Source organism: Ovis aries, chromosome 3 (assembly GCF_016772045.2).
Source record: "Ovis aries strain OAR_USU_Benz2616 breed Rambouillet chromosome 3, ARS-UI_Ramb_v3.0, whole genome shotgun sequence".
NCBI lineage: Eukaryota > Metazoa > Chordata > Mammalia > Artiodactyla > Bovidae > Ovis > Ovis aries.
This window is the reverse complement of record NC_056056.1, coordinates 515,809-534,617: the sequence shown is the minus strand read 5'-3', so window position 1 is coordinate 534,617 and position 18,809 is coordinate 515,809. Positions and strand designations below refer to the sequence as shown.

At 62.6% G+C, this 18,809-nt stretch overlaps 1 protein-coding gene across 2 annotated transcripts; it reads right to left on the bottom strand.

Annotated features, from left to right (window-relative positions):
• Positions 1-8,884: 8,884 nt before the first annotated feature.
• On the bottom strand, positions 8,885-18,306 carry NSMF (NMDA receptor synaptonuclear signaling and neuronal migration factor). Of its 2 annotated transcripts, none has more exons than XM_060413696.1 (15): positions 18,042-18,306; positions 17,574-17,635; positions 16,485-16,985; positions 15,247-15,322; positions 14,091-14,159; positions 13,196-13,248; positions 12,816-12,905; positions 12,154-12,278; positions 11,981-12,064; positions 11,022-11,055; positions 10,831-10,901; positions 10,601-10,680; positions 10,388-10,490; positions 10,146-10,221; positions 8,885-10,002 (listed from the first exon to the last, which is right to left on the bottom strand). In XM_060413696.1, the coding sequence occupies exons 1-15, from the start codon at positions 18,110-18,112 to the stop codon at positions 9,905-9,907; spliced, it is 1,593 nt and encodes a 530-aa protein (XP_060269679.1). In that variant the 5' UTR covers positions 18,113-18,306; the 3' UTR covers positions 8,885-9,904. The 2 variants fall into 2 exon arrangements, with proteins under 2 accessions (XP_060269679.1, XP_060269680.1); XM_060413697.1 differs by having other exon boundaries at positions 17,768-18,067.
• Between the last annotated feature and the right edge of the window lie 503 nt (positions 18,307-18,809).

Genomic DNA, 18,809 nt, shown 5'->3' with positions numbered 1-18,809 from the left:
GCTGACTCTCCTGCTGTGAGCGCAGAGGCAGAGGGCTGACCGGAAGGTTGTGCTCCGTTCCCCCACGTGTCCGACTCTGTGCGGCCCCATGGACTGTAGCCCGCCAGGCTCCTCTGTCCACGGGGTTTCCCAGGTAAGCATACTGGAGCAGGTTGCCGTTTCCTTCTCCAGGGGACCTTCCTGACCCAGGGATCAAACCTGGGTCTCTTGCATCCAGATTTTCAACTGCACAGGGGGTGGGTGCCCCAAACCCCATCTTTCAGGGGCCAGTTACACAGGAAATCTGCTTCTCTGCTCTCCTCAAATGTCTTCACAGGAAGCCATCATCCCCCTGTTAAAACTTTTGGTCTTAAAGGGACATAAAGTCTTCAAGGAAAAACTGAGGTTCCTCAAACTCAGGATAGATATTTAGGGAACCTGATCTTGAAACAAGGGTAGCACTTGGATCCAGGTACACTTTGTGGCATCCTGAACTTTCCCAAGCCAAAAACTAAGCCCCAGTCATGAGGTTTTACTTGGGTTACCTGGATACTCCTGAAATCGAATTCCAAACTTCTCCCTCTCTCTCTTTCTTTTTTTTTTTTTAGAATTTAAAACTCATTGTTCAAAAAAGTACTTATGTTTATGTTGAGGTTATAATTGAGCTTTTTTTATATATAAGTTTATTCCAGCCTTCACCTTTTGGCCTCTCACCCATCGACAACATTTGCTAACCATAATTTTCTTTTCTTTTTTTCACTTTGTTCTGTATTTATTTTCAATTTTTATTTTTACTTTATTTTGCTGTACAATACTGTATTGGTTTTGCCATACATTGACATGAATCCGCCACGGGTGTACATGACTTCGCAATCCTGAACCCCCCCCCCCCTCCCACCCCATATCATCTCTCTGGATCATCCCCATGCACCAGCCCCAAGCATCCTGTATCCTGTATCGAACATAGACTGGCGATTCGTTTCTTACATGATAGTATACATGTTTCAGTGCCATTCTCCCAAATCATCCCACCCTCGCCCTCTCCCTCAGAGTCCAGAAGTCTGTTCTACACGTCTGCGTCCCTTTTGCTGTCTCGCATACGGGGTCATCATTGCCATCTTCCTAAGTTCCGTATCTATGTGTTAGTACACTGTCTTGGTGTTCTTCTTTCTGGCTCGCTTCACTCTGCATAATCCGCTCCAGTTTCACCCACCAAACTCCTCTCTCATGGCCGGCCTCCGTGTGCTCTATGGCGAGTGCAAAGCTGACTGTTACTTGGGAAGATCAAGGTGCCCTTCCTTCGAGAGTTCCAAGAGAAGTTTAACAGACTACTGGCCCGCGACGGCCTGGTGGTCAGCTTCCCTTCCCGTCTCTGCCTGTGAGGAGAGAGCGTCCTCGGGGACTTGGGGACAGTCAGCGCCCCGTCGAGTGTCACGGCCGGGCCCTGCGGCTCGGGGACGGCCCCTCGTCTCAGAGCCGCTCCTCCCGCTGTCCTTCCGGTCACGGCCACCAGAGAAATAGTCCCGGGACCCCTTTAACCGTCCCTGCACCCCAGGCAGTAGGAGGCCCCGAACTGTCGGGCACGCCACGCGTGTTGGCTGGCCGCCCCGGCTCCGCGCGCAGCTCCTCCACGATGTCACAGCCCCCGGCCCTGCACGCCGCCCCCTCCTTCTCTGACCGAACACCGTAGGCCTGTGCGCCCGCCAGTCACTGCCGCCTCCGGGGGCCCGCAGGGGCTCCTCCACCCGGGCGGCCTGGCCCGGCTCGCGCGGCTCCTGCTTGAGCCGACACCGCAGAGGCCGTGCTGGGCGCGCTGCTGCGCCCCTTCCCCGCCGAGGCGGCGCCGTCCCTTTCGGCTGCTTGGGCCCCACGGGCTGAGCTGCAGGCTCTAGTCAGGCTTGCGCTGTGGCCGCGGGCAAGCCCACCGCATCCGCACCCACGGTCCACGCGGCTCGGGGCGGCCCGGGGCCCTGGGTGCTCAGGGAAGCAGCGAGGCTCCTTTCCGCTGCCGGGCGAGACTCAGAACGGCTCTTCTGCCTGAAGCTAACGGATGGCACGCTCTCACCAGCCGCCTGGCCGTCACCAAGACCCTGGGCGTGACTCACCCCGGACGCGGCTCCCCAGAGGCTGAGAACCCATCTCACTGATCTTTCCTGCAACTACACTCATCTCAGGGGAACCACTGGCCAGGCTTCTGTTACCGTCTCTGCAGAGATGCTCCTCGAAACGACAGTCTGAGGAGACCGGCTAGAAACGCGCAACAACCGGCCTCAGAAAGAGACGAACAGCACTGGGCCCCAGTGACCGCTGGTTCCATGGAAAGAACGCTGCTGCTGCTGCTGCTGCTGAGTCGCGTCAGTCGTGTCCGACTCTGTGCGACCCCAGAGACGGCAGCCCGCCAGGCTCCCCCGGCCCTGGGATGCTCCAGGCGAGAACACTGGAGCGGGTCGCCATTTCCTGCTGCGATGCGTGAAAGTGAAAAGTGAAAGTGGAGTCGCTCAGTCGTGCCCGACTCTTTGCAACCCCATGGACTGCAGCCCCCTAGACTTCTCCGTTCATGGGATTCTCCGGGCGAGAACACTGGAGTGGGCTGCCATTGCCTTCTCCAAAAAGAACTCTAGCTTGGGCCAAACACCAGTCCAGCTTCAGGAGGAATCCTAAGGCTGCATTCCTTGGTGCGTGCACCAGACCACAGGTCCGCTGACAGGGTGAGGGCCGCCACGAGCCAGCACTGGTGGGTGCTAACAAGGCCTCAGAAAGTGCCTGCCTGGCTTGCCCACCTGTCCAAATACAATCCAGGGAAACTCGCTCCCAGAGACTGAACTGCCTCACGGAGCGTCTGGAGGTCTGGCAAATGTATTTCATATTGTCTCCCTCTCCTCACTGATTCAAACACGTTTGTCGCGATCTGTCTGTTTCCTCACTGGACCAAAGGTTTGCCGTGAAGACAGGCCACAGCTTCTTCCCAGGCTAACATTTTGTTAGGAAAGACGATGCTTCCCTGGGGAACCCCTCTCAAACCAGAGTGGCCGGGCACCCATGTCGCCAGTCTGGGAGTGACTACTCTGCGCCATTTGGCCGGCTTTCGCTCTGACTGTCGTTCACTCTCCAGTTCACAGGGTGACTCGAGGGCACGAACGGCACTTAAAACCCAACGGGCAACACTTCCAGAGCCTCTCCAACCACTGTTCTAAAAGCACCGCCATGTACCCCTCTCAGACCCACTCCTGCTGGAACTCATGAATCCTCACCCTCTGAGACAGTCACTAGACCTCAGGTGTGCCTGAGACCTGCCCCTTTTGACCCAGGGCGGACACAGGGAAATGTACTTCAATGCTTCAAAGACCTGACTGCCTCTGTTGGAAACAACTGTGCTCTGGAAGGGCCATCTTTTCACAGCTGCTCCTGAGAGATGAAGAGCTCGAGCATCACGCCTGCAACCCAGGAGGACCCCTTCAGCCTCCCTGGAAAGGCCCCAGTCAGGCCCTGCTCACCAGCCTGCGCTGCCGGGCTCCAGGGAAGAGACTCTGGATCCAAGTGACACACCCAGAGAGTATCCACCCTGGAATGAGGCTGCACACCAACTGGTGACCTGAAAGTGAAGATTTCCCAGAACGGAAGCAGACCACATCTGAGCAGATGCCAGAGCCAGGCTTGTTAGCTGGTTTGAAATTCACACACATCTCTCTCTTTCATCTGGACTATTAACGAACTCTGCGGTCTTATCAAGCTTCACGGACTGGATCTGTAACCTGCAGCCTGTATGACTGACGAAGTCCTTTTCGAATGAAAAAGTCCCTGATAACCCAATATTGTAAACAACTGTACTTCAATTTAAATAAATAAGAAGTCCTTGAAGTTTCCCTGTTTGGGGGAAAAGTTCATCAGCTATTGCTTCATGCTCACTCCTGTTCCGTGCCTTCTCAAAGTGCTTATTTCTCTCCGTGCCGAGCGTGCCCCTGCTGGATCCACTGTTCTAAGACAGACTTCAGAAGGGAAATCCCTGAGAGCTCTGGCCTCCCCCTGTTACTTGAATGTGCCCTCCAGAGTTTTCCAACCTCTCTTCCAAGAGGGACATGATATCCAGGAAAGGTCCTCCCTGGCCCTGACTGACAAAAAGTCGCTGCATCCATTTAAAAAAATGTGTTGATGACGCTTTTAGAGAGAAATCTTCATCACGGAGGGGAAGTGTGAAAATTAGCCAGCAGAAGCCTTGTTTACCGCGAGGCCAGAAGGGGGCGCTCTCAGCCCTGCCGAGGGTCGGCCTCAGTCACGCCAGACCCTTGGCGACCCCCGGACCGGCGTCCGCTCCTCGGTCCATGGACTCTCCAGGCGGGAGAACTGTGGGGGGTGGGGGTGGGGGGGACCTTGACCTTCCCGCCCAGGGAGCAAACCCAGGTCTCCTACACCGGAAGGTGGACTCTCTACCACCAGCGCCCGGGGAAGCCCCGAGGGCCTGCGGCGCAGCCTCGATCGCAGACCCCACTGGAGGGGGCAGACCTGCGCCCCAGGCGGGAGGGAGGTTTTCTCCCCGCCCGGCAACAGCTCAGCCAATGAGAGGCTGTCGCAGTGCGACCAATGGGAAGCCGCCACACTTCCGGCTCCCGGCTTCCTCCAATGGGCTCTCTGTTTAGAACAGCCCTTCCAACCCCCTTTCTCCTCTAGGAGAGAGCCGTCTCCCTTCTGTTCTCGGGTCTTGCTCCCCTTAGTTGGTCGTCTTGCATTCCAGTTATTTCCTGTTCCCAAATAAACCCACGTTGCTGATAACAACTTGCCGGGGTCCTGCCCTGGTGGATCCAGGGAAATCGAAGCGGGGACGGAGTCGGCGAAGAGAGATTGATTGGAAATTTAAAGAGAGATTAGGAAAGAATAATGTAGTGAAAAAACAGAGGAGAAAAGAGGCTGATATTCCTTGGTTTACACGGAAAGCTAATAAAGTCTCCAGACCAGGAACTTGCACCGTCTTCGTAGGCCACTGGCGCCCGCTCGAATAGCGGAGGGTGCACTGCCTTGGGCTCCCTCTCCCGCGGGCCTTAGAAGCCCGGGGAAATAAGTAGACACGGTGAGCCTCTGTGTTCCAAGGGAACAGCCTGAAAAAGAGAGGGAGGGAGAGGGAGAAACAGAGAGAGAGAGTCGACATGGGGGAGGCCAAGCTTGTGCAAAAAACCGCATAACGTCATTTTCAAAAGGTGCTCACATGCCCTAAGTGTCACACAATGGAAGATGCAGGGTCCTGCAGGGGCAGCAGCCCTGACCCTTATCATAGCGATGCCAGGCTTTCCTTCTGCATGTCTTCCCGTACACAAAAGCTCTCCGGTGACTTACATTCTCTTCCGGCCAGGAGGCCTGGTAACACTTTATGGCTCTCTTCCTTAATGACTGTTACTCGCATTTCCCCTGAAGTGTTTTTCTTTAATCTGCATCCCCTTCGAAGCACTAAATAAAGTTACATCCCTGTAGAACAAAGGTGCAGTTGGTGATAACAAAGAAGGTACTTAACTCAAAGATCTATGGTGCTACTTGTTTTTCCTATATATCAACTATATCAACAAATAAGAGATATGAAAACTTGGCAGCAAGTATTGGCTCAACAATGAAGCCCTTAATCAGCCCTATTCTAATGGTTTTGACTCCTCGGAAGCCCCTACACTCCTAGCATGTTTTAAGCTTCCTGTGCCTCCCACGTGCACCGCTGTCGGAGTCCGGCCAAGCCTGTCAGGCAGGCTAGAAAGCCGTCAGAGGGGTCTGAGCTGAGACACTCCTCTCATATGCAGGAGACTGTCAACGGGAGCTCTAAGCCGTCAGAGGGGTCTGAGCTGAGACACCCCTTTCATTTGCAGGAGACTGTCAACTGGAGCTCTACGTTAACTTTTTCCAGAGAAGGGTGGTTGGGGACAGGCCCCCTGTAATGTCAGAAGAATAGGTGGAAAACAATGCAGTGAGGCAGGCAGATTCTGGTTTTGGGGGCAGATGCTCGAGAAAGTCCAGGGGGACCTCTGAGGCCTGATCCTGCATTGCGTTTTGTCAGGCCCCTTTCCTCACGACCTTTGCCATGGGCGGGATTCCCCATGCTGGCTCCCGGCAACAACAGGCTGTTTTATTATTTGAGCATCTGTACAGCAGCTCTTCCAAGTCTTCTGCAGATAAAGCCAACACCGCGGCTTCTCTTCACACCTGCCGGCAGCCTGTGTCTGCTGCTCAGGATCTTCATGGCTCTTCCCGTCTGTAATGTTTCGAGCACCCTCTATGAGACTGAGGTCTTGTCTCTGGCCTGTGGAGAGTGCTGGGGATTCAGCCACACTCTCGGGGTGGGTCTGGGAGTGGGCTGGGCCGCTGCTGCAGGTGCTGGTTGGATCCAGCCCACGCAGCCCCGGGAGCAAGGCCAGAGACTCATAAATACCTTTGCAGGTGGTTTCCCTGTGCTCTACAGATCCCTGGTTCCCACCCCCATCGACAGTTCCCTTCCCAGCCCTTGAGCCCTGTCTGATATACACAGCATGTCTAGTCCACGTGACAGTCTTCCTGGTTCTCTGTCAGACCTGGCCCAGTCTAGTGACCACTGCAAGGGCTGGGACCAACGGAGGGTGCCTCCCACCGTGGCTTTGATGATTGCCTTCCTAATCCTGATCTCTGTCTCCTCCCTGGGAATTCGTGTGAGACTCTGGACACAAACCTACTGAAGGACCTGTTGGCACAGCGTGTCCTTTCTGGGAGCAGGGCAGATGGTGGGTCTGAGTCTCATCCTGATGGTGATGGAAGGTTCTAAACAAGGCAAATGTGCTGCGGCTCCGTGCCCTGGGGCACACATCCAGAGCAGGGCATCGGGCGGGTGGGGGGCACCGTGTGGGGTTGTGGGGGTGAGTGTAGCCATGTGGGCTGGGGTGTGCACCCTGCAAGGCTTGGAGAGGGCAGGAAGGCAGAGAGGGCAGGCCAGGGCCACCTCCGCCCATGCTGTCCCAGGAGGTGACGGCTGGACAGCAGGCCTGCCCGGGTAATTAAAAAGGCCCACGTGTCCCAGGAGGTGAGAGGAACACACCCCATCTGTGTGAGCTTGACCTCTTCAGTTTAAACGGAGAACATTCAGGCCTCTTGCAAGCCCAACCATCCTTCTCCCTCAAAACACCACTTGGGAATGGCGTGCTTCTAGGGCAGCCGTCCCCGAGACCTGGCCGGCCCCGTCGACGGCATGAGCTGCGGCACATGGACACCCATGCAGGAGGCCCCAGCGGGGGGTGCTGGCTCCATGTTCACCAGTGACGCTTTAAGAGCTACCGTCAGATTGCTTTCCAAGAAGTCTACAGCAATTAACATGATCTCCTCCCCACACAGTCACCAGCCCAGGGTGACTCAGACCCTTTAAAATGTTTGCAAAACCAGCAGGCAGGACACGTCTCTTTCCCTTCACTGGCTTTTTATAGGCCATTTGGTTTCTTTCTCTGTTAGCTGTCAGTGCAGCCCTCCACCCCCTTCCCCTATTGGCTTGTGTCTCTTTCTCTGTTAATATATAAACCCCTTCGCATGGGAAGGACCTTAATCTCCTGTGCACGCAGACTCAGCTGCCCACTTATGTTCAGCTCTTTGCAGTCCACATACGCTAGCCTGTCAGGCTCCTCTGTCCATGGAATTTTCCAGTCACGAAGGCTGGAGTGGGTTGCCATTTCCTACTCCGGGGGATCTTCCCAACCCAGGGATCGAACCCACATCTCCTGGCAGGCGGACTCCCACCGAGCCCCCAGGGGAGCCCTTACCTCTCCCCAGCGCCCCCTGGCGGCGGCTGCTCCCAGCTGAGGTGGGTGTGCAGAGGCTGCAGACCTGAGGTTGCTCCGGCACCCCTCACCCAGCCTGCCTCCAAGCCTGCCACCCACTGCCTGCTCTTTCCCCACAATGCTTTCCGTGTTTACCCCGCTTTGCTCCTGGGTGCCTTCTAGATTCGATGCCTCCTCCCCATCACGCTTCTGGTGGTTCTGTGCGTGAGGGAGGGAAGCTCGTGGACCAAATGCAAGACCTCAAGTCTTCCGAGGGCAGACCCTGCCCAGCCCTGATCCACCAGGTGACCCTGAAGACTGTGGGCCAAGCCTACTTGCTGAAGCAGCCCAGATCGACTCCAGCATCCCCGTGGGAGGTCAGGAGAGGGGCGGGGCATGTGACAAAGCTTCTGGCAGCCCCGGGTCAGGTCTGCAGGCGACACAGCCATCGTGCCTCCTAAGCCTAGGGTGAGGTGGGCAGGTCGCACTGGAGGGCTATCCGCCTGGTCCCTTGCCCAGATTTTCATCTGGACGTGAGTTCTCCTGGCGACATCACCCGCTTCCGGCCCCCCAGCCTCCAGGTCCCTGGGGCTCCAGGCCTCCCAGCCCTCATTTGGGCTGCATGGGCAGCCTCCCACCCTCCCCAGCCCTTGGTAGCCCGGATGAACCCACCTGGCGCCCGCTGATCTGCCCACAGGCAACTGGACCAGGAGCCTCCAGGGAAGCCAGGCCTGGCTGGACCCAACAACATCCTGGTCACTGGGTACAGGGGGCACAGGGCACGCATGAGGGTGGCCAGCCGGCCCTGTGGTCACTTCCTGGGCTCCCCTTGTGGCCGCACTGCTGACCACGTGGCCCTCAGCTCTGTGTGCAGGGGTGGGGCAGAGGCTGTGGGGTGCAGTGTCCCTGTCCTCATCTGCAGACCACCCGTCCGCCGGCAGCCTCTCAAGGACCTCCTCTTTCCCAGTCTTTCTCAGAGCCCTGGGAGCCTCCTCCCTAGACCTCTTACGGAGCATGCCCTTGGTGGGGCAGGCCTAGCAGCCCCCGGCCCGGACTGAGGGGCAGGCGGCCACCGCAGCAACAAGCTCAGACCAGCAGGCCCAGAATCTTCTGGGTCCAGGGAGGCAGTGGATGGTGCTGACAGAGACCCACGCAGTGGCCGCAGCGGAGGGTCAGATTTAATGTCACTCTACGGGGTGTCGTACATTGTTCAGAGCCCGGCACGAGCCCCCACTCCCGACGGGGGGCACAGCCGGGTGTCTCAGACCAGACTCTGCACAGGGGGGCCAGCCCCCGAGCGCCAGCTATGTACAAGGGCCCGCCCACTGGGCCACGGCAGGCTGTGTGTGCACAGCCCAGCTGCTGCCCCACCCTCGCTCAGGCCAAGCTGGGTCCAGGCCCCCATGCAGCAGGTGGCAAGGGTTTCCCCAGCCAGGACCCAGCCCTGGCAGGCCCCGCCAAGACCCCGGGCCCCTGCACCGGGAGAGGCCTTCAGAGCTCGGCCGCCAAAAGCTGAGCCGGACAGCAGCAGGGAGCCGGGTGGGTGCAGGGGGGCCGGGGAGCAGGCAGGGCCTGGCTCGACCCAGGGCACCCTCCGAGTGAAAGGAAGGCGTGTCCCCGCTGCCCCCGGTACCGCCGAGGGCCGGCGCCGCGGTCAGGGAAGCAGGGGCGAGGGCAGCGCAAGCAGAGACCGTCAGGCACTCGGCCGGGCCGGAGCCAGGCCGGGCAGACGGCCGCCCTGGTGCTGGTGATCGGATACGGCAGGGCTGGGGAGCTGAGGCAGAGGGTCCTGGACACGCGTTGAGCCGGGTGATCTATGCCGTGACTAGTAACGTAGCACTTAACTAGTTAACTAGTAGCGCTGCTTCCCTTTGAATTGTCCCGGGGTTGTAGAAAATTGCACTTATTTCTATGAACCTGCAGAGGCGCCGCCCCAGTGCTGAGCCTCCAGGCGAGGCCCGGGCAGCATCCGCCAGCCGCGGGGGCTCCTCCGGCGCGCGGGGACGGTGGCCGCTGAGACCCGCGGTGCCGTGAGGACCGGAGCCCTGGGAGGGAACCTGAGCGACGTCTGAGATGCCCTGAAGTGGCCGTGAAGACCGGGGCCCACGCGGCACTGGGCAGCTCGCAGCGGCCCAGCCTGGCGCCGGCCTGAGGGGGCGGCCGGGCGGCGGCCCCGCCCCTCACAGAACGTCCTCAAAGTCCAGCAGCTTCGAGTGCTGGCGGCTCTTCCACAGGCGGTACAGCCGGAAGTCGAAGTAGGTCTCGATCATCTGCTTCCCTGAGGCGGGAGGGGCGAGGGCGCGCTCAGCCCCGCCTCCGGGACCCCGCCCCGCCCCGCGCCCGCGGGGACACCACCCCCGAGGGCATGCCACCCCCCGCCCCGAGGGCATGCCACCCTGCGGCGGGCAGCCCAGCGCTCACCTTGAGCCGACAGCTCCAGGGGCGACTCGAAGATGACCCTGTACGGAGTCATGAGGGTCCTGAGGTTGTGGAAGAGCTGAAAGGAGGGAGCGGGCTCTCAGGGCAGGCAGAGCAGGAGGGGGTGGCGGGGGCGGGAAGTGGGGCTGGGGAGCAAGGAGCCCCAGATAGTGAGGCCAGGCACGGGGATCTCTCTGGGAGAGCTGAGACGGAAAGGGAGTCTGCAGAGAAGTGGGGTGCTGTACCTTCTCCCCATTGGGGTTCCCCAGGACATAGCAGCCCATGACGTGGATGACGTTCGGCTCAGGGTTCACTTTGCTCATCAAGCGGCTCAACCGCTTCCAGAAGCTGGTGGGGAAGGGGTGGTCACAGGTAGCCTCCAGCCCAACCCCCAAGTGAGAAGGGGGCACGGCACCCCAGCAGACCCCGCCCCCTGCCCCCAGCCCCGCTCTGCTCACTGGATCATGTCCTCTTCCTTCTCCACTTTGGCGAAGGTGGCCACCTTGTTCTTGAGCAGATACAAGTGTCCTGGGCCCCCCTGTGAGTGTCTGCGGTTAGCGAGATGGGACTGCACGCTGGGGGGTGTCCAACCACTGTTCCACCAACACGTGCAGACGCAAACGTGCGCGTCCCTGCAGGCGGCACCCTCCGCCCCTGCCCCGCCCTCGGGAGGGAGGGCTGAGCCCACCTGGCAGAAAATCAGCATCTTCCAGATTTTGGCTCCCTTGTGGTAGATATTCAGCTTCTTCTCTATCTCCTCTGCGGAGGGAGGGGTGTGAGTGCTGCCCCCAACGTCTGACTGCGGGCCCCCCCCCCCCCCCCCCCCCCCCCCCCCCGCCGCTGGGAGATCAGAAGGCAGAGGGGTCAGAGGGCACATACCCAGGATGTCCTCGAAGGTTGCATGCTCGTGGTCCTGGGGGAGACAAGACTCCAGATCAGAGCTCCTCTTGCACAGTGCCCGCCACTCGACCCGAGACGGGGCTGGGAGCACTCACGTAGAGGATGGGGATAGCGCCCCCACCTGACCCCAAGGTAGAGCTGGGAGCAGTCACACAGAGGAGGGGATAGCGTCCCCACCCGACCCCGAGACGGGGCTGGGAGCACTCACATAGAGGATGGGGATAGCGCCCCCACCCGACCCCGAGACGGGGCTGGGAGCACTCACATAGAGGATGGGGATAGCGCCCCCACCCGACCCCGAGACGGGGCTGGGAGCACTCACATAGAGGATGGGGATAGCGCCCCACCCGACCCCCGAGACGGGGCTGGGAGCACTCACATAGAGGATGGGGATAGCGCCCCCACCCGACCCCGAGACGGGGCTGGGAGCACTCACATAGAGGATGGGGATAGCGCCCCCACCCGACCCCGAGACGGGGCTGGGAGCACTCACATAGAGGATGGGGATAGCGCCCCCACCCGACCCCGAGACGGGGCTGGGAGCACTCATGTAGAGGATGGGGATAGTGCCGCCACCTGACCCCGAGGTGGAGCTGGGAGCACTCACACAGAGGAGATAGTGCCCCCACCTGACCCCGAGACAGGGCTGGGAGCACTCACATAGAGGATGGGGACAGTGCCCCCCACTCAACCCAGCGATGGACCTGGGAGCACTCACACAGAGGATGGGGATAGTGCCCCCACCCGACCCCGAGATGGGCCTGGGAGAATCACATAGAGGGTGGGGATAGAGCCCACCCGACCCTGAAATGGGCCGGGAGCACTCACATAGAGGATGGGGACAGTGCCCCTCCACCCAACCCTGAGACAGGAGCACTCACGTAGAGGATGGGGATAGTGCCCCCACCCGACCCCGAGGTGGAGCTGGGAGCACTCACATAGAGGATGGGGATGATGGCGGGGTCGTCCCTGCGGATGATGGTGGGGATGTACTCAGCTTTGGGCACTTTGGAGGAGATGAGCTGCGGACAGGGGAGGCACTCAGGGCCCTGGCCGTCCTGGAGCCCCCACCCCAACCCCACCGCTGAGCAGTAGCTGCACCGGGCCTCACCATGACCTTGGGTGGCACGAAGCCCTCAGTGTCACAAGCTACGGCCTCCAGGCCCTTCTCAGTCTCCCAGTCCAGGTCCTCAAAAGCCTCGCCCAAGGTGCAATGGGAGCTCTGCAGGTCACTACCTGGAGGGCAGGACGTGCCACCAGGCTGAGGACCATCTGCAGTACCCGCCGTACTGCAGTACTCTGGCTGCAACCCCAGAGATGGGCAGGGGACAGAGCCAGCAAGCCGGGTCCCAGAGGGTCCTCCAGGCCAGCGAGAGGCCCAGGGTGGGCAAGAGAGCCAAGCTGAGGGCAAGCGGGCTGCTGCCACCAGCTGGACGCTGCCTGGCAGGGAAGGCTGTGGGCCCTAGGGCAAGGCCAGTGGGAGCCGGGGGGCAAGTGTCAGCTCCAGCCCCGTGTGCCTGGCGTCTGGGCCAGGGAGAGATCAGGTACTGCAGGTCTCCGGCGTGAGGGGCACCAGGCTGGGTAGCCAGCGAGCCCTGGCCCTTAGCTACCCCTACCCAGAAGACTGGAGATGTCAGAGCGCCCCCCTCAGCCCGATAAACTGAGTCCAGCGTAAGCGCAGAAGCCTAGCCGTCCGGGTGCTGGAAGCGCGGGGCTGGGGGCCTAGGGGAGCCTCTGGGGAAGGTGGGCCGGCCTGCGGCGCCAGGCACCTACTGTCTCGGGAGTCGTGAGAGGTGTCGGCTTTCATGGGGGTGGGGTCGCTCCAGGACCGGCTGAAGCTCCGCTCGCGCCGCTCGGCGAACGCTGCAGTGAGAGCAGAGCCCGTTAGGGACACGGCCTGCAGCCACGCGAGGTAGCTGGGGCCGGGGGCTGGGCAGGACGCAGGCCAGTGGGGTCTGGAGCGTGCAGGATGCCGCTGCAACGCGGCGGGGAGGAGCGGGGCGGAGTCTGCGTGAAGGGGCGGGGCCCTGCCCTTTGGGCGGACTCTGGGGGTGGGAAGGTGCCCGCGGGGGACACCCGCCTTGGGGGCGCAGAGAGCCGCACGCCAAGCCCCAGTCGGCCAAGAGCAGCGCCCCCCCACCCGTCCGCCTTACTCTGGGCCTTCACCCGCCGGCTGCCGACCATGCGCAGGTGTTTGCGGAAGTTCCTAGGGGTGGAAGCACGGGGGTGCTGGTGAGGGCCGCCAGGAGGGGTGGGCGTGCTCCCCCCGGCTCCCCTCCCCGACTTCGTCCCTTTCTGTGAGGGGTGCCCTCCCGGCGCCCCCAGCTCTCTCACAGGCCAATCCCACCGGGTCCCTCTCCTCCCCGAACCTCCCGGCCTGTTGGCTGCCGGCACACAGGCAAGGTCATCTCGCTTCCTGCCGCCCCCACCCTCCTCCCAGGACAGCCCCCTTGGTGGCCCCGTGCACTTGTCCGCCCACCCCTGCTGCCCACCCTTCCCTCCCCTCCGGGCACCCAGGCACACCCCGACCACCCCCAGCCCCCTTCCCAACAAGTCAAGAGTTCCTGCTTCCTGTGCACGACTGCCAAGGCAGCAGGGCAGGCCCCATCGGGAGGGGAGGCTTGAGGCCAGCAGATGCCCCCACCCCTGATGCTGTGTCCTTAGGCCGCCTCAGAGGAAGGTCTCTTGAACCCCAAACTCTGCGTCCTGCCAAGGCCCCACTTGCAAGACAGACAGTCAAGCTTCCTGGACACACGTGAGCAGGGGTTAGGAGGGAAAGCCTGCCTGCTGATCCCACAGCTCTGGGCTTGAAGGGCCCGAGAAAGGCACGAGCGGGCCTGCTAGCTGCAGTTCAGCTCAGTGCGTCCCCAACATACAGGCCTGGGAGCTCAGGCCACGTGACCCCTCCTGCCTGCCGCGTCCCCAGAGCAGGGCCAGGCCAGTGGTCGCCACCGCCCTTCCCCATCAGGTCCGCTGGACTGGGGGGCCCAGGCTCGACCAGAACAGACAAGAGACAGACCCTGGTGGCGAGTGGCTGGCAGGCCCTACCTCTGGATTACAGACGCGGAATCATTCTCCCGTTTCCGGCGCTTCCTCTCCGCGTAGCCCCTGAACACCCTGGGAAACCGCCACGAGTCAGCACTGCCCTTGGCCGCAGGCGGGAGGGACAGAGACGTGGGGACGGAGGTTCGAGTGTGGGGCCCGCAGGCACCCAGGGCCCTGGGCCAGACAGAGGGTCCCAGCCTGCCTCGCCCTGTCCTCAGCCCAGCTCCCAGCAGGCCCTGGTGCAGCTCGGTGCTCGCCAGGACCCAGCATGCCCTCCTGGTCAAGGCCCAGGTCCCTGGCCTGCCCCAACCTACTTGGGGGTGGGAGAGTTCCCCAGGGACCACCACCATGCCCTCAGGCTCAAGGTCCTCCCGGTACTTACGAGATGCTGGAGTTGCAGCGGGAAATGGCAGCGTGAGGGAGAAGACACAGTGAGCAGAGACCCTCAGACCTCTGACCCCACGGGGCTAGTTTCCTTTTTGTCACTGACTCGAAGGGTCCCGCACAGGCACCCCAGGGTGCCTGCTATGCCACGGGCCAATCCTTGAAAGGGCAGCAGATGCTGAGGTCACAGTGGCCCAGGCCACCAGATGCTGCTCAGAGGCCTGACTGTGTGCCTTGTCTCTGCTGGGACCCGAAGCAGAGTGGCCCCCGTTCAGCCTGAGGGCGGCAGTGCACGCCCCAAGGCAGCTTGCAGGGAGCATCTTCAGAGCTGGGGACCCTGCAGCAGAGTGCCGCCCCAGAGGGAACTCCTCAACAGAACACCCAGCTGGGTGAAGGTCAAGAGCACGCCCCCCAGGGGACTAAGCTGTGATCGCTTGCGGTGCGTGGAAATGCAAGGAGGCTGCTGTTTGGAGCGTGTGCAAGGGCAGAGCTGGGCAGCAGGCCGGGAGAAACACCCCTGCTGGTGACTGCATCAGCCGCAGCCCCCCACCCGCTCCCCAGGAGACGGCACCGCGCAAGCGACAGGGCAGTGGAGACAGGACGGGGTGGGGGTGGGGTACGAGCAGCCGGGCCGCCTTCCTGCAGGCTGACACTCAGGCAGAGCGGGCGGAACGGGGGCGCTCGGGAGCGGCCGCCCAGGTGGCTCCAGGCAGGAGCTCCTGAACAGCAGGAAGAGGCCCCGGCTTGGGCCCCGCGCACGGCAGAAACAACTCACGCTTGCATAGTTGTGGTTGCTGTCTGGAAACTGAAGAGGTTTTCCTTGGGGAACCAGGTATGGATAGGGACGTCATCTGGAAGAGGCCAAGGGGGCAGTGACTAGGGTGGCTTAGGAGTTCCTGAGTCCTTCCCCACCTGCCTGGAGGGGGCCGGCGGGGCGGTGTTCCTGAGCACAGGATTCCCTAGACCTATCCCGGGGCAGTGGGGCTGGCGCCGGGCCAGCAGGCTCCAAGGCCCGCTCAGCTGTTCAAGCCGCAACAGCTCAGCGGCTTCCTGACGCTCGTCTTCACTTGGCTCTCCCCCTGCTGCCCACAGCGGACACGTGTTCCCCGGAAAGCACAGCCGGCCTCCACGGTGCCCAGGAAGAGCACTGACTCGTAGCCTTCCCACCAGAGGGGCGGGGCAGGGACCACGGCTGCAGGCTCTCCTGGGGCTCCAGGGCCTTCTCTGCCACCCAGACACTCTGGGGTCCATGTGGCCGGCCCTTCCCTCTCCCAGACCTTCCTGGTGGAGGCCCTCATCAGGCGGGGAGATTGACCCTTCCCAGGGGGCCCATACCCCCCAGACAGGGTTGGCGAAGGCCACTCTATTCTCTTCCCTGACCCTGTCCCAGAACCTGGCCTGTGTTCCTCAGAGGAGCACGAGGGCCTGGCGATGCCTGCACCCCTGGCCTGTGCTCTGATGCCCCACTGAGCTGCTGATTTGGAGGCTCCAGAGGTGCCCGGAGAGCACATGGCGGGTCTGCCAGGTAGAATTCTGCTCTTCTGGAAATGACGGGCTTGGAGCCCAGAAGCATGGGGCCACCTGAATGTCCCAGGCGGCTTCTTCCTGACAGCAGGCCTCCAGGGCTGCTCAGCCATGCGCACTGCTCGACAATCCTGGTGGGGAGCCCCACTAGCTGGCCAGGCCCCCTTGGTGAGCGGGAGTCTCACTGTGTGGGTGCCAGGGCAGGGACTGTCCCCCAGGACTCCCGGAAGGCAGCCCCACCTTTCCATTCAGCCAGGCTTGCTGCCTGTTCCACCCTTAAGACTCTCCCGGCCCCCTTGCTGGGGAGGAAGCACGCTTGGCATGACTTGGTGCCAGCAAGCCTGAAGCCAGCCGTGAAGCCCAGCTGGGCACGGGGTATGGTGGCAGGACGCCACCTGCGGGCGGTGCCTGGGGGGCCCTGCACTGTCTGGGCCTCCTGGCGCTTGCTGCTGCAGAGGAGGCTGCCCGGACCCCCAATCAGCCCCTCACCAGACACTCGGTCAACGCTGTACATCCTCTCCAGTTTCTTGCGGCGGCCGGGAGCCTCAGGCAGAGGCGGCTGGTCCACCCCAAAGGCCTGAGGAGCGGGGCTGGGGGCGAGCTGGGCGCATCCGGGACACTCCTTGGAGTCATGGCGGCTGCCCGTCCAGCTCTGGCAGGGCCTGCTGACGTCCTCGTGACTGCCTCCCGGGCTGGCGCGCAGGGTCTGGCTGTGGTGGTGGGGGCGCTGCTCCCGCTGCTGCCGCCCCTTCACCACAGCCAGCTCAATGGCCTCGGCCTCCGGGCCGGGCAGCAGGGCCGGCTCCCCTGAGATGGTGTACACGCGGGGCTGGGGGCCCTCGCCGGCCGGCTTCCCGCTGGCAGCCTCCTCCGGAAGGCTGCCCTCATAGCGGCCGTTGGAGATGAGGGAGAGGCGGCGCTTGTTCTGAGGGGCCGGCTGCATCTCGGGGGACCCGTCGTGGCCAGAGTAGGCGTCAGCCAGCAGGTGGTCTGGGGGAGAGGCGCCAGGTGAGCTTGCAGCCTGCTGGTCCTGCCTCCCGTCTCCTGGTGCTCTGGAGGCAGGGAATGAACACCCAGCGGGTGCCTGGCCCGCTGACCAAACCCTGGGCCCTAACAACTTCACAAAAGGGCTTTCTGAGCTGTGCCATACCCCAGAGGTTCATACTTCACTTCCATCGGGGCCCCAAGCCCCTCTCCTGTGCGTGGCGGTGATGGGGGGGGCAGGAACAGGCAGGCCACCTCCCAGCCTGCCACCGCACCCGTGTGCCCAGTGCCAACTTCTCCCCTCCCCCCCACCAGCTGGCCCCCAGAGACACTGGTGCCAGCCCTGGGGGGTGCCAGGAGGCCTGTTGCCATGCCAACGGCCCAGGCTGGGTGGGTGCCATGGTGATGAGTGACTCGCAGCTCCTCCTGGGGCTCTGGGCCAGGGAGGGCAGGGGGCGTGAGGAAGCCAGCCCAGCAGGGCGGTAGCTGCCCGCTCACAGCACACAGTGAGCAAGGGCTGTGTCTGCGGGGCAGAAGGCAGCACACCCTCCCCCAGACTGGCAGCTGTGGGTGGGCCGGGTCGCGTGCCCCTACCTGCGCCATTCCGGTTTTCGGGGTGACTCTGGGACAGGTACTCGCCAAACGCTCGGGCTGCTCTGAGGGGGTGGACAGCGGAGTGCGCCGTCAGGGCACACCGCCCACTCTGGCGCCCCCACCCCCCCACCCACGCCCTCTGCACCCGCAAGGGAGGGCTCAGGGGTCATCCCCAGCAAGCACTCCCATCCCACCTCAGACCGCCCAGGGCTGGCAGGTCGCAGCTCCGGGGACCCTTGGCGTCCCGGGCGTCTTGGCTGGACCTGCAGGCGGGGCCTGGGTCTGCTTTCCCTCCAGCCCCGGCCGCCCAGTGCGTGTGGGGGTCGTGAGGTCGGGCACCTCGCCCACCGCAACCTCAGAGAGGGGAGCCGAACGGAGGTCGGGGCGGGCGCCGGCTACGCGCATGCTGCAGGGACGGGGACGGGGCGGGGGCGGCGCTGGCCCCGGAGAGCGGCCCGCCGCACTCACCGCACTTTGGCCGCCACCGAAGACATGGCCTCGCTTCTTAGCGCCCTCCTCCGGGAGGCGACGGCGCCCATGGTCGAGGCGGCGGCGCATCCCCAGGCCTCAGAGCGCGCCCCGCGCCCGCCGCCTCCGTCGAGGGTGCCGCGCCGCGCCGAGGACTGGGATCAGGATCGGGCTCGGGCTCGGGCTCGGGCTCTGGCTCGGGACCCGCATGGCAGCTCCGGGGCCCTCCACGCGCCCCGCCGCACCGGACTGAACGGCCAGGCCCGGGGGTGGCGCTCCGCCCACCGCGACGTCAGGGAGGTGGAAACCCCGCCCACCTGGCGTCAGAGCGGGGCGGGGCCCAGTGAAGCCCCACCCGCCCCGCCGGCAGTGGGCGGGGCTGGGACCAACCGCGGCTCTGCCCTCTCGGCTCTGCCTCCGGAGCCGGGAAACCGAGGCCTAAGGACCCCTGGGCACAGGGTCCCAGGCCCTCTGGTCAAGGGGCTCCCTGGTCTCGCAGACCCACGTGCCCCGCTCGGAGACCTGCAGGGACCGTGGACCCCAAAGTCAAAGGCTTGACAGATCTATTTTTTTGTACAAAAGGAGTCCCTGGCGCTATTTAATGATCTGAAAAGCCAAGTGCCCAGGTCATCTTAGGGAAAAATCTTGTGTGTACGAAGTAGGAACGCGACGCCTGAGAGCTCCGGGGGCTTCATGCCTCGTTAGGCGGATACCAGCACCATCCCGACCCTGGGTGCCCTGCCTGCCTGGCTTCGGGTCCCAGGGTCC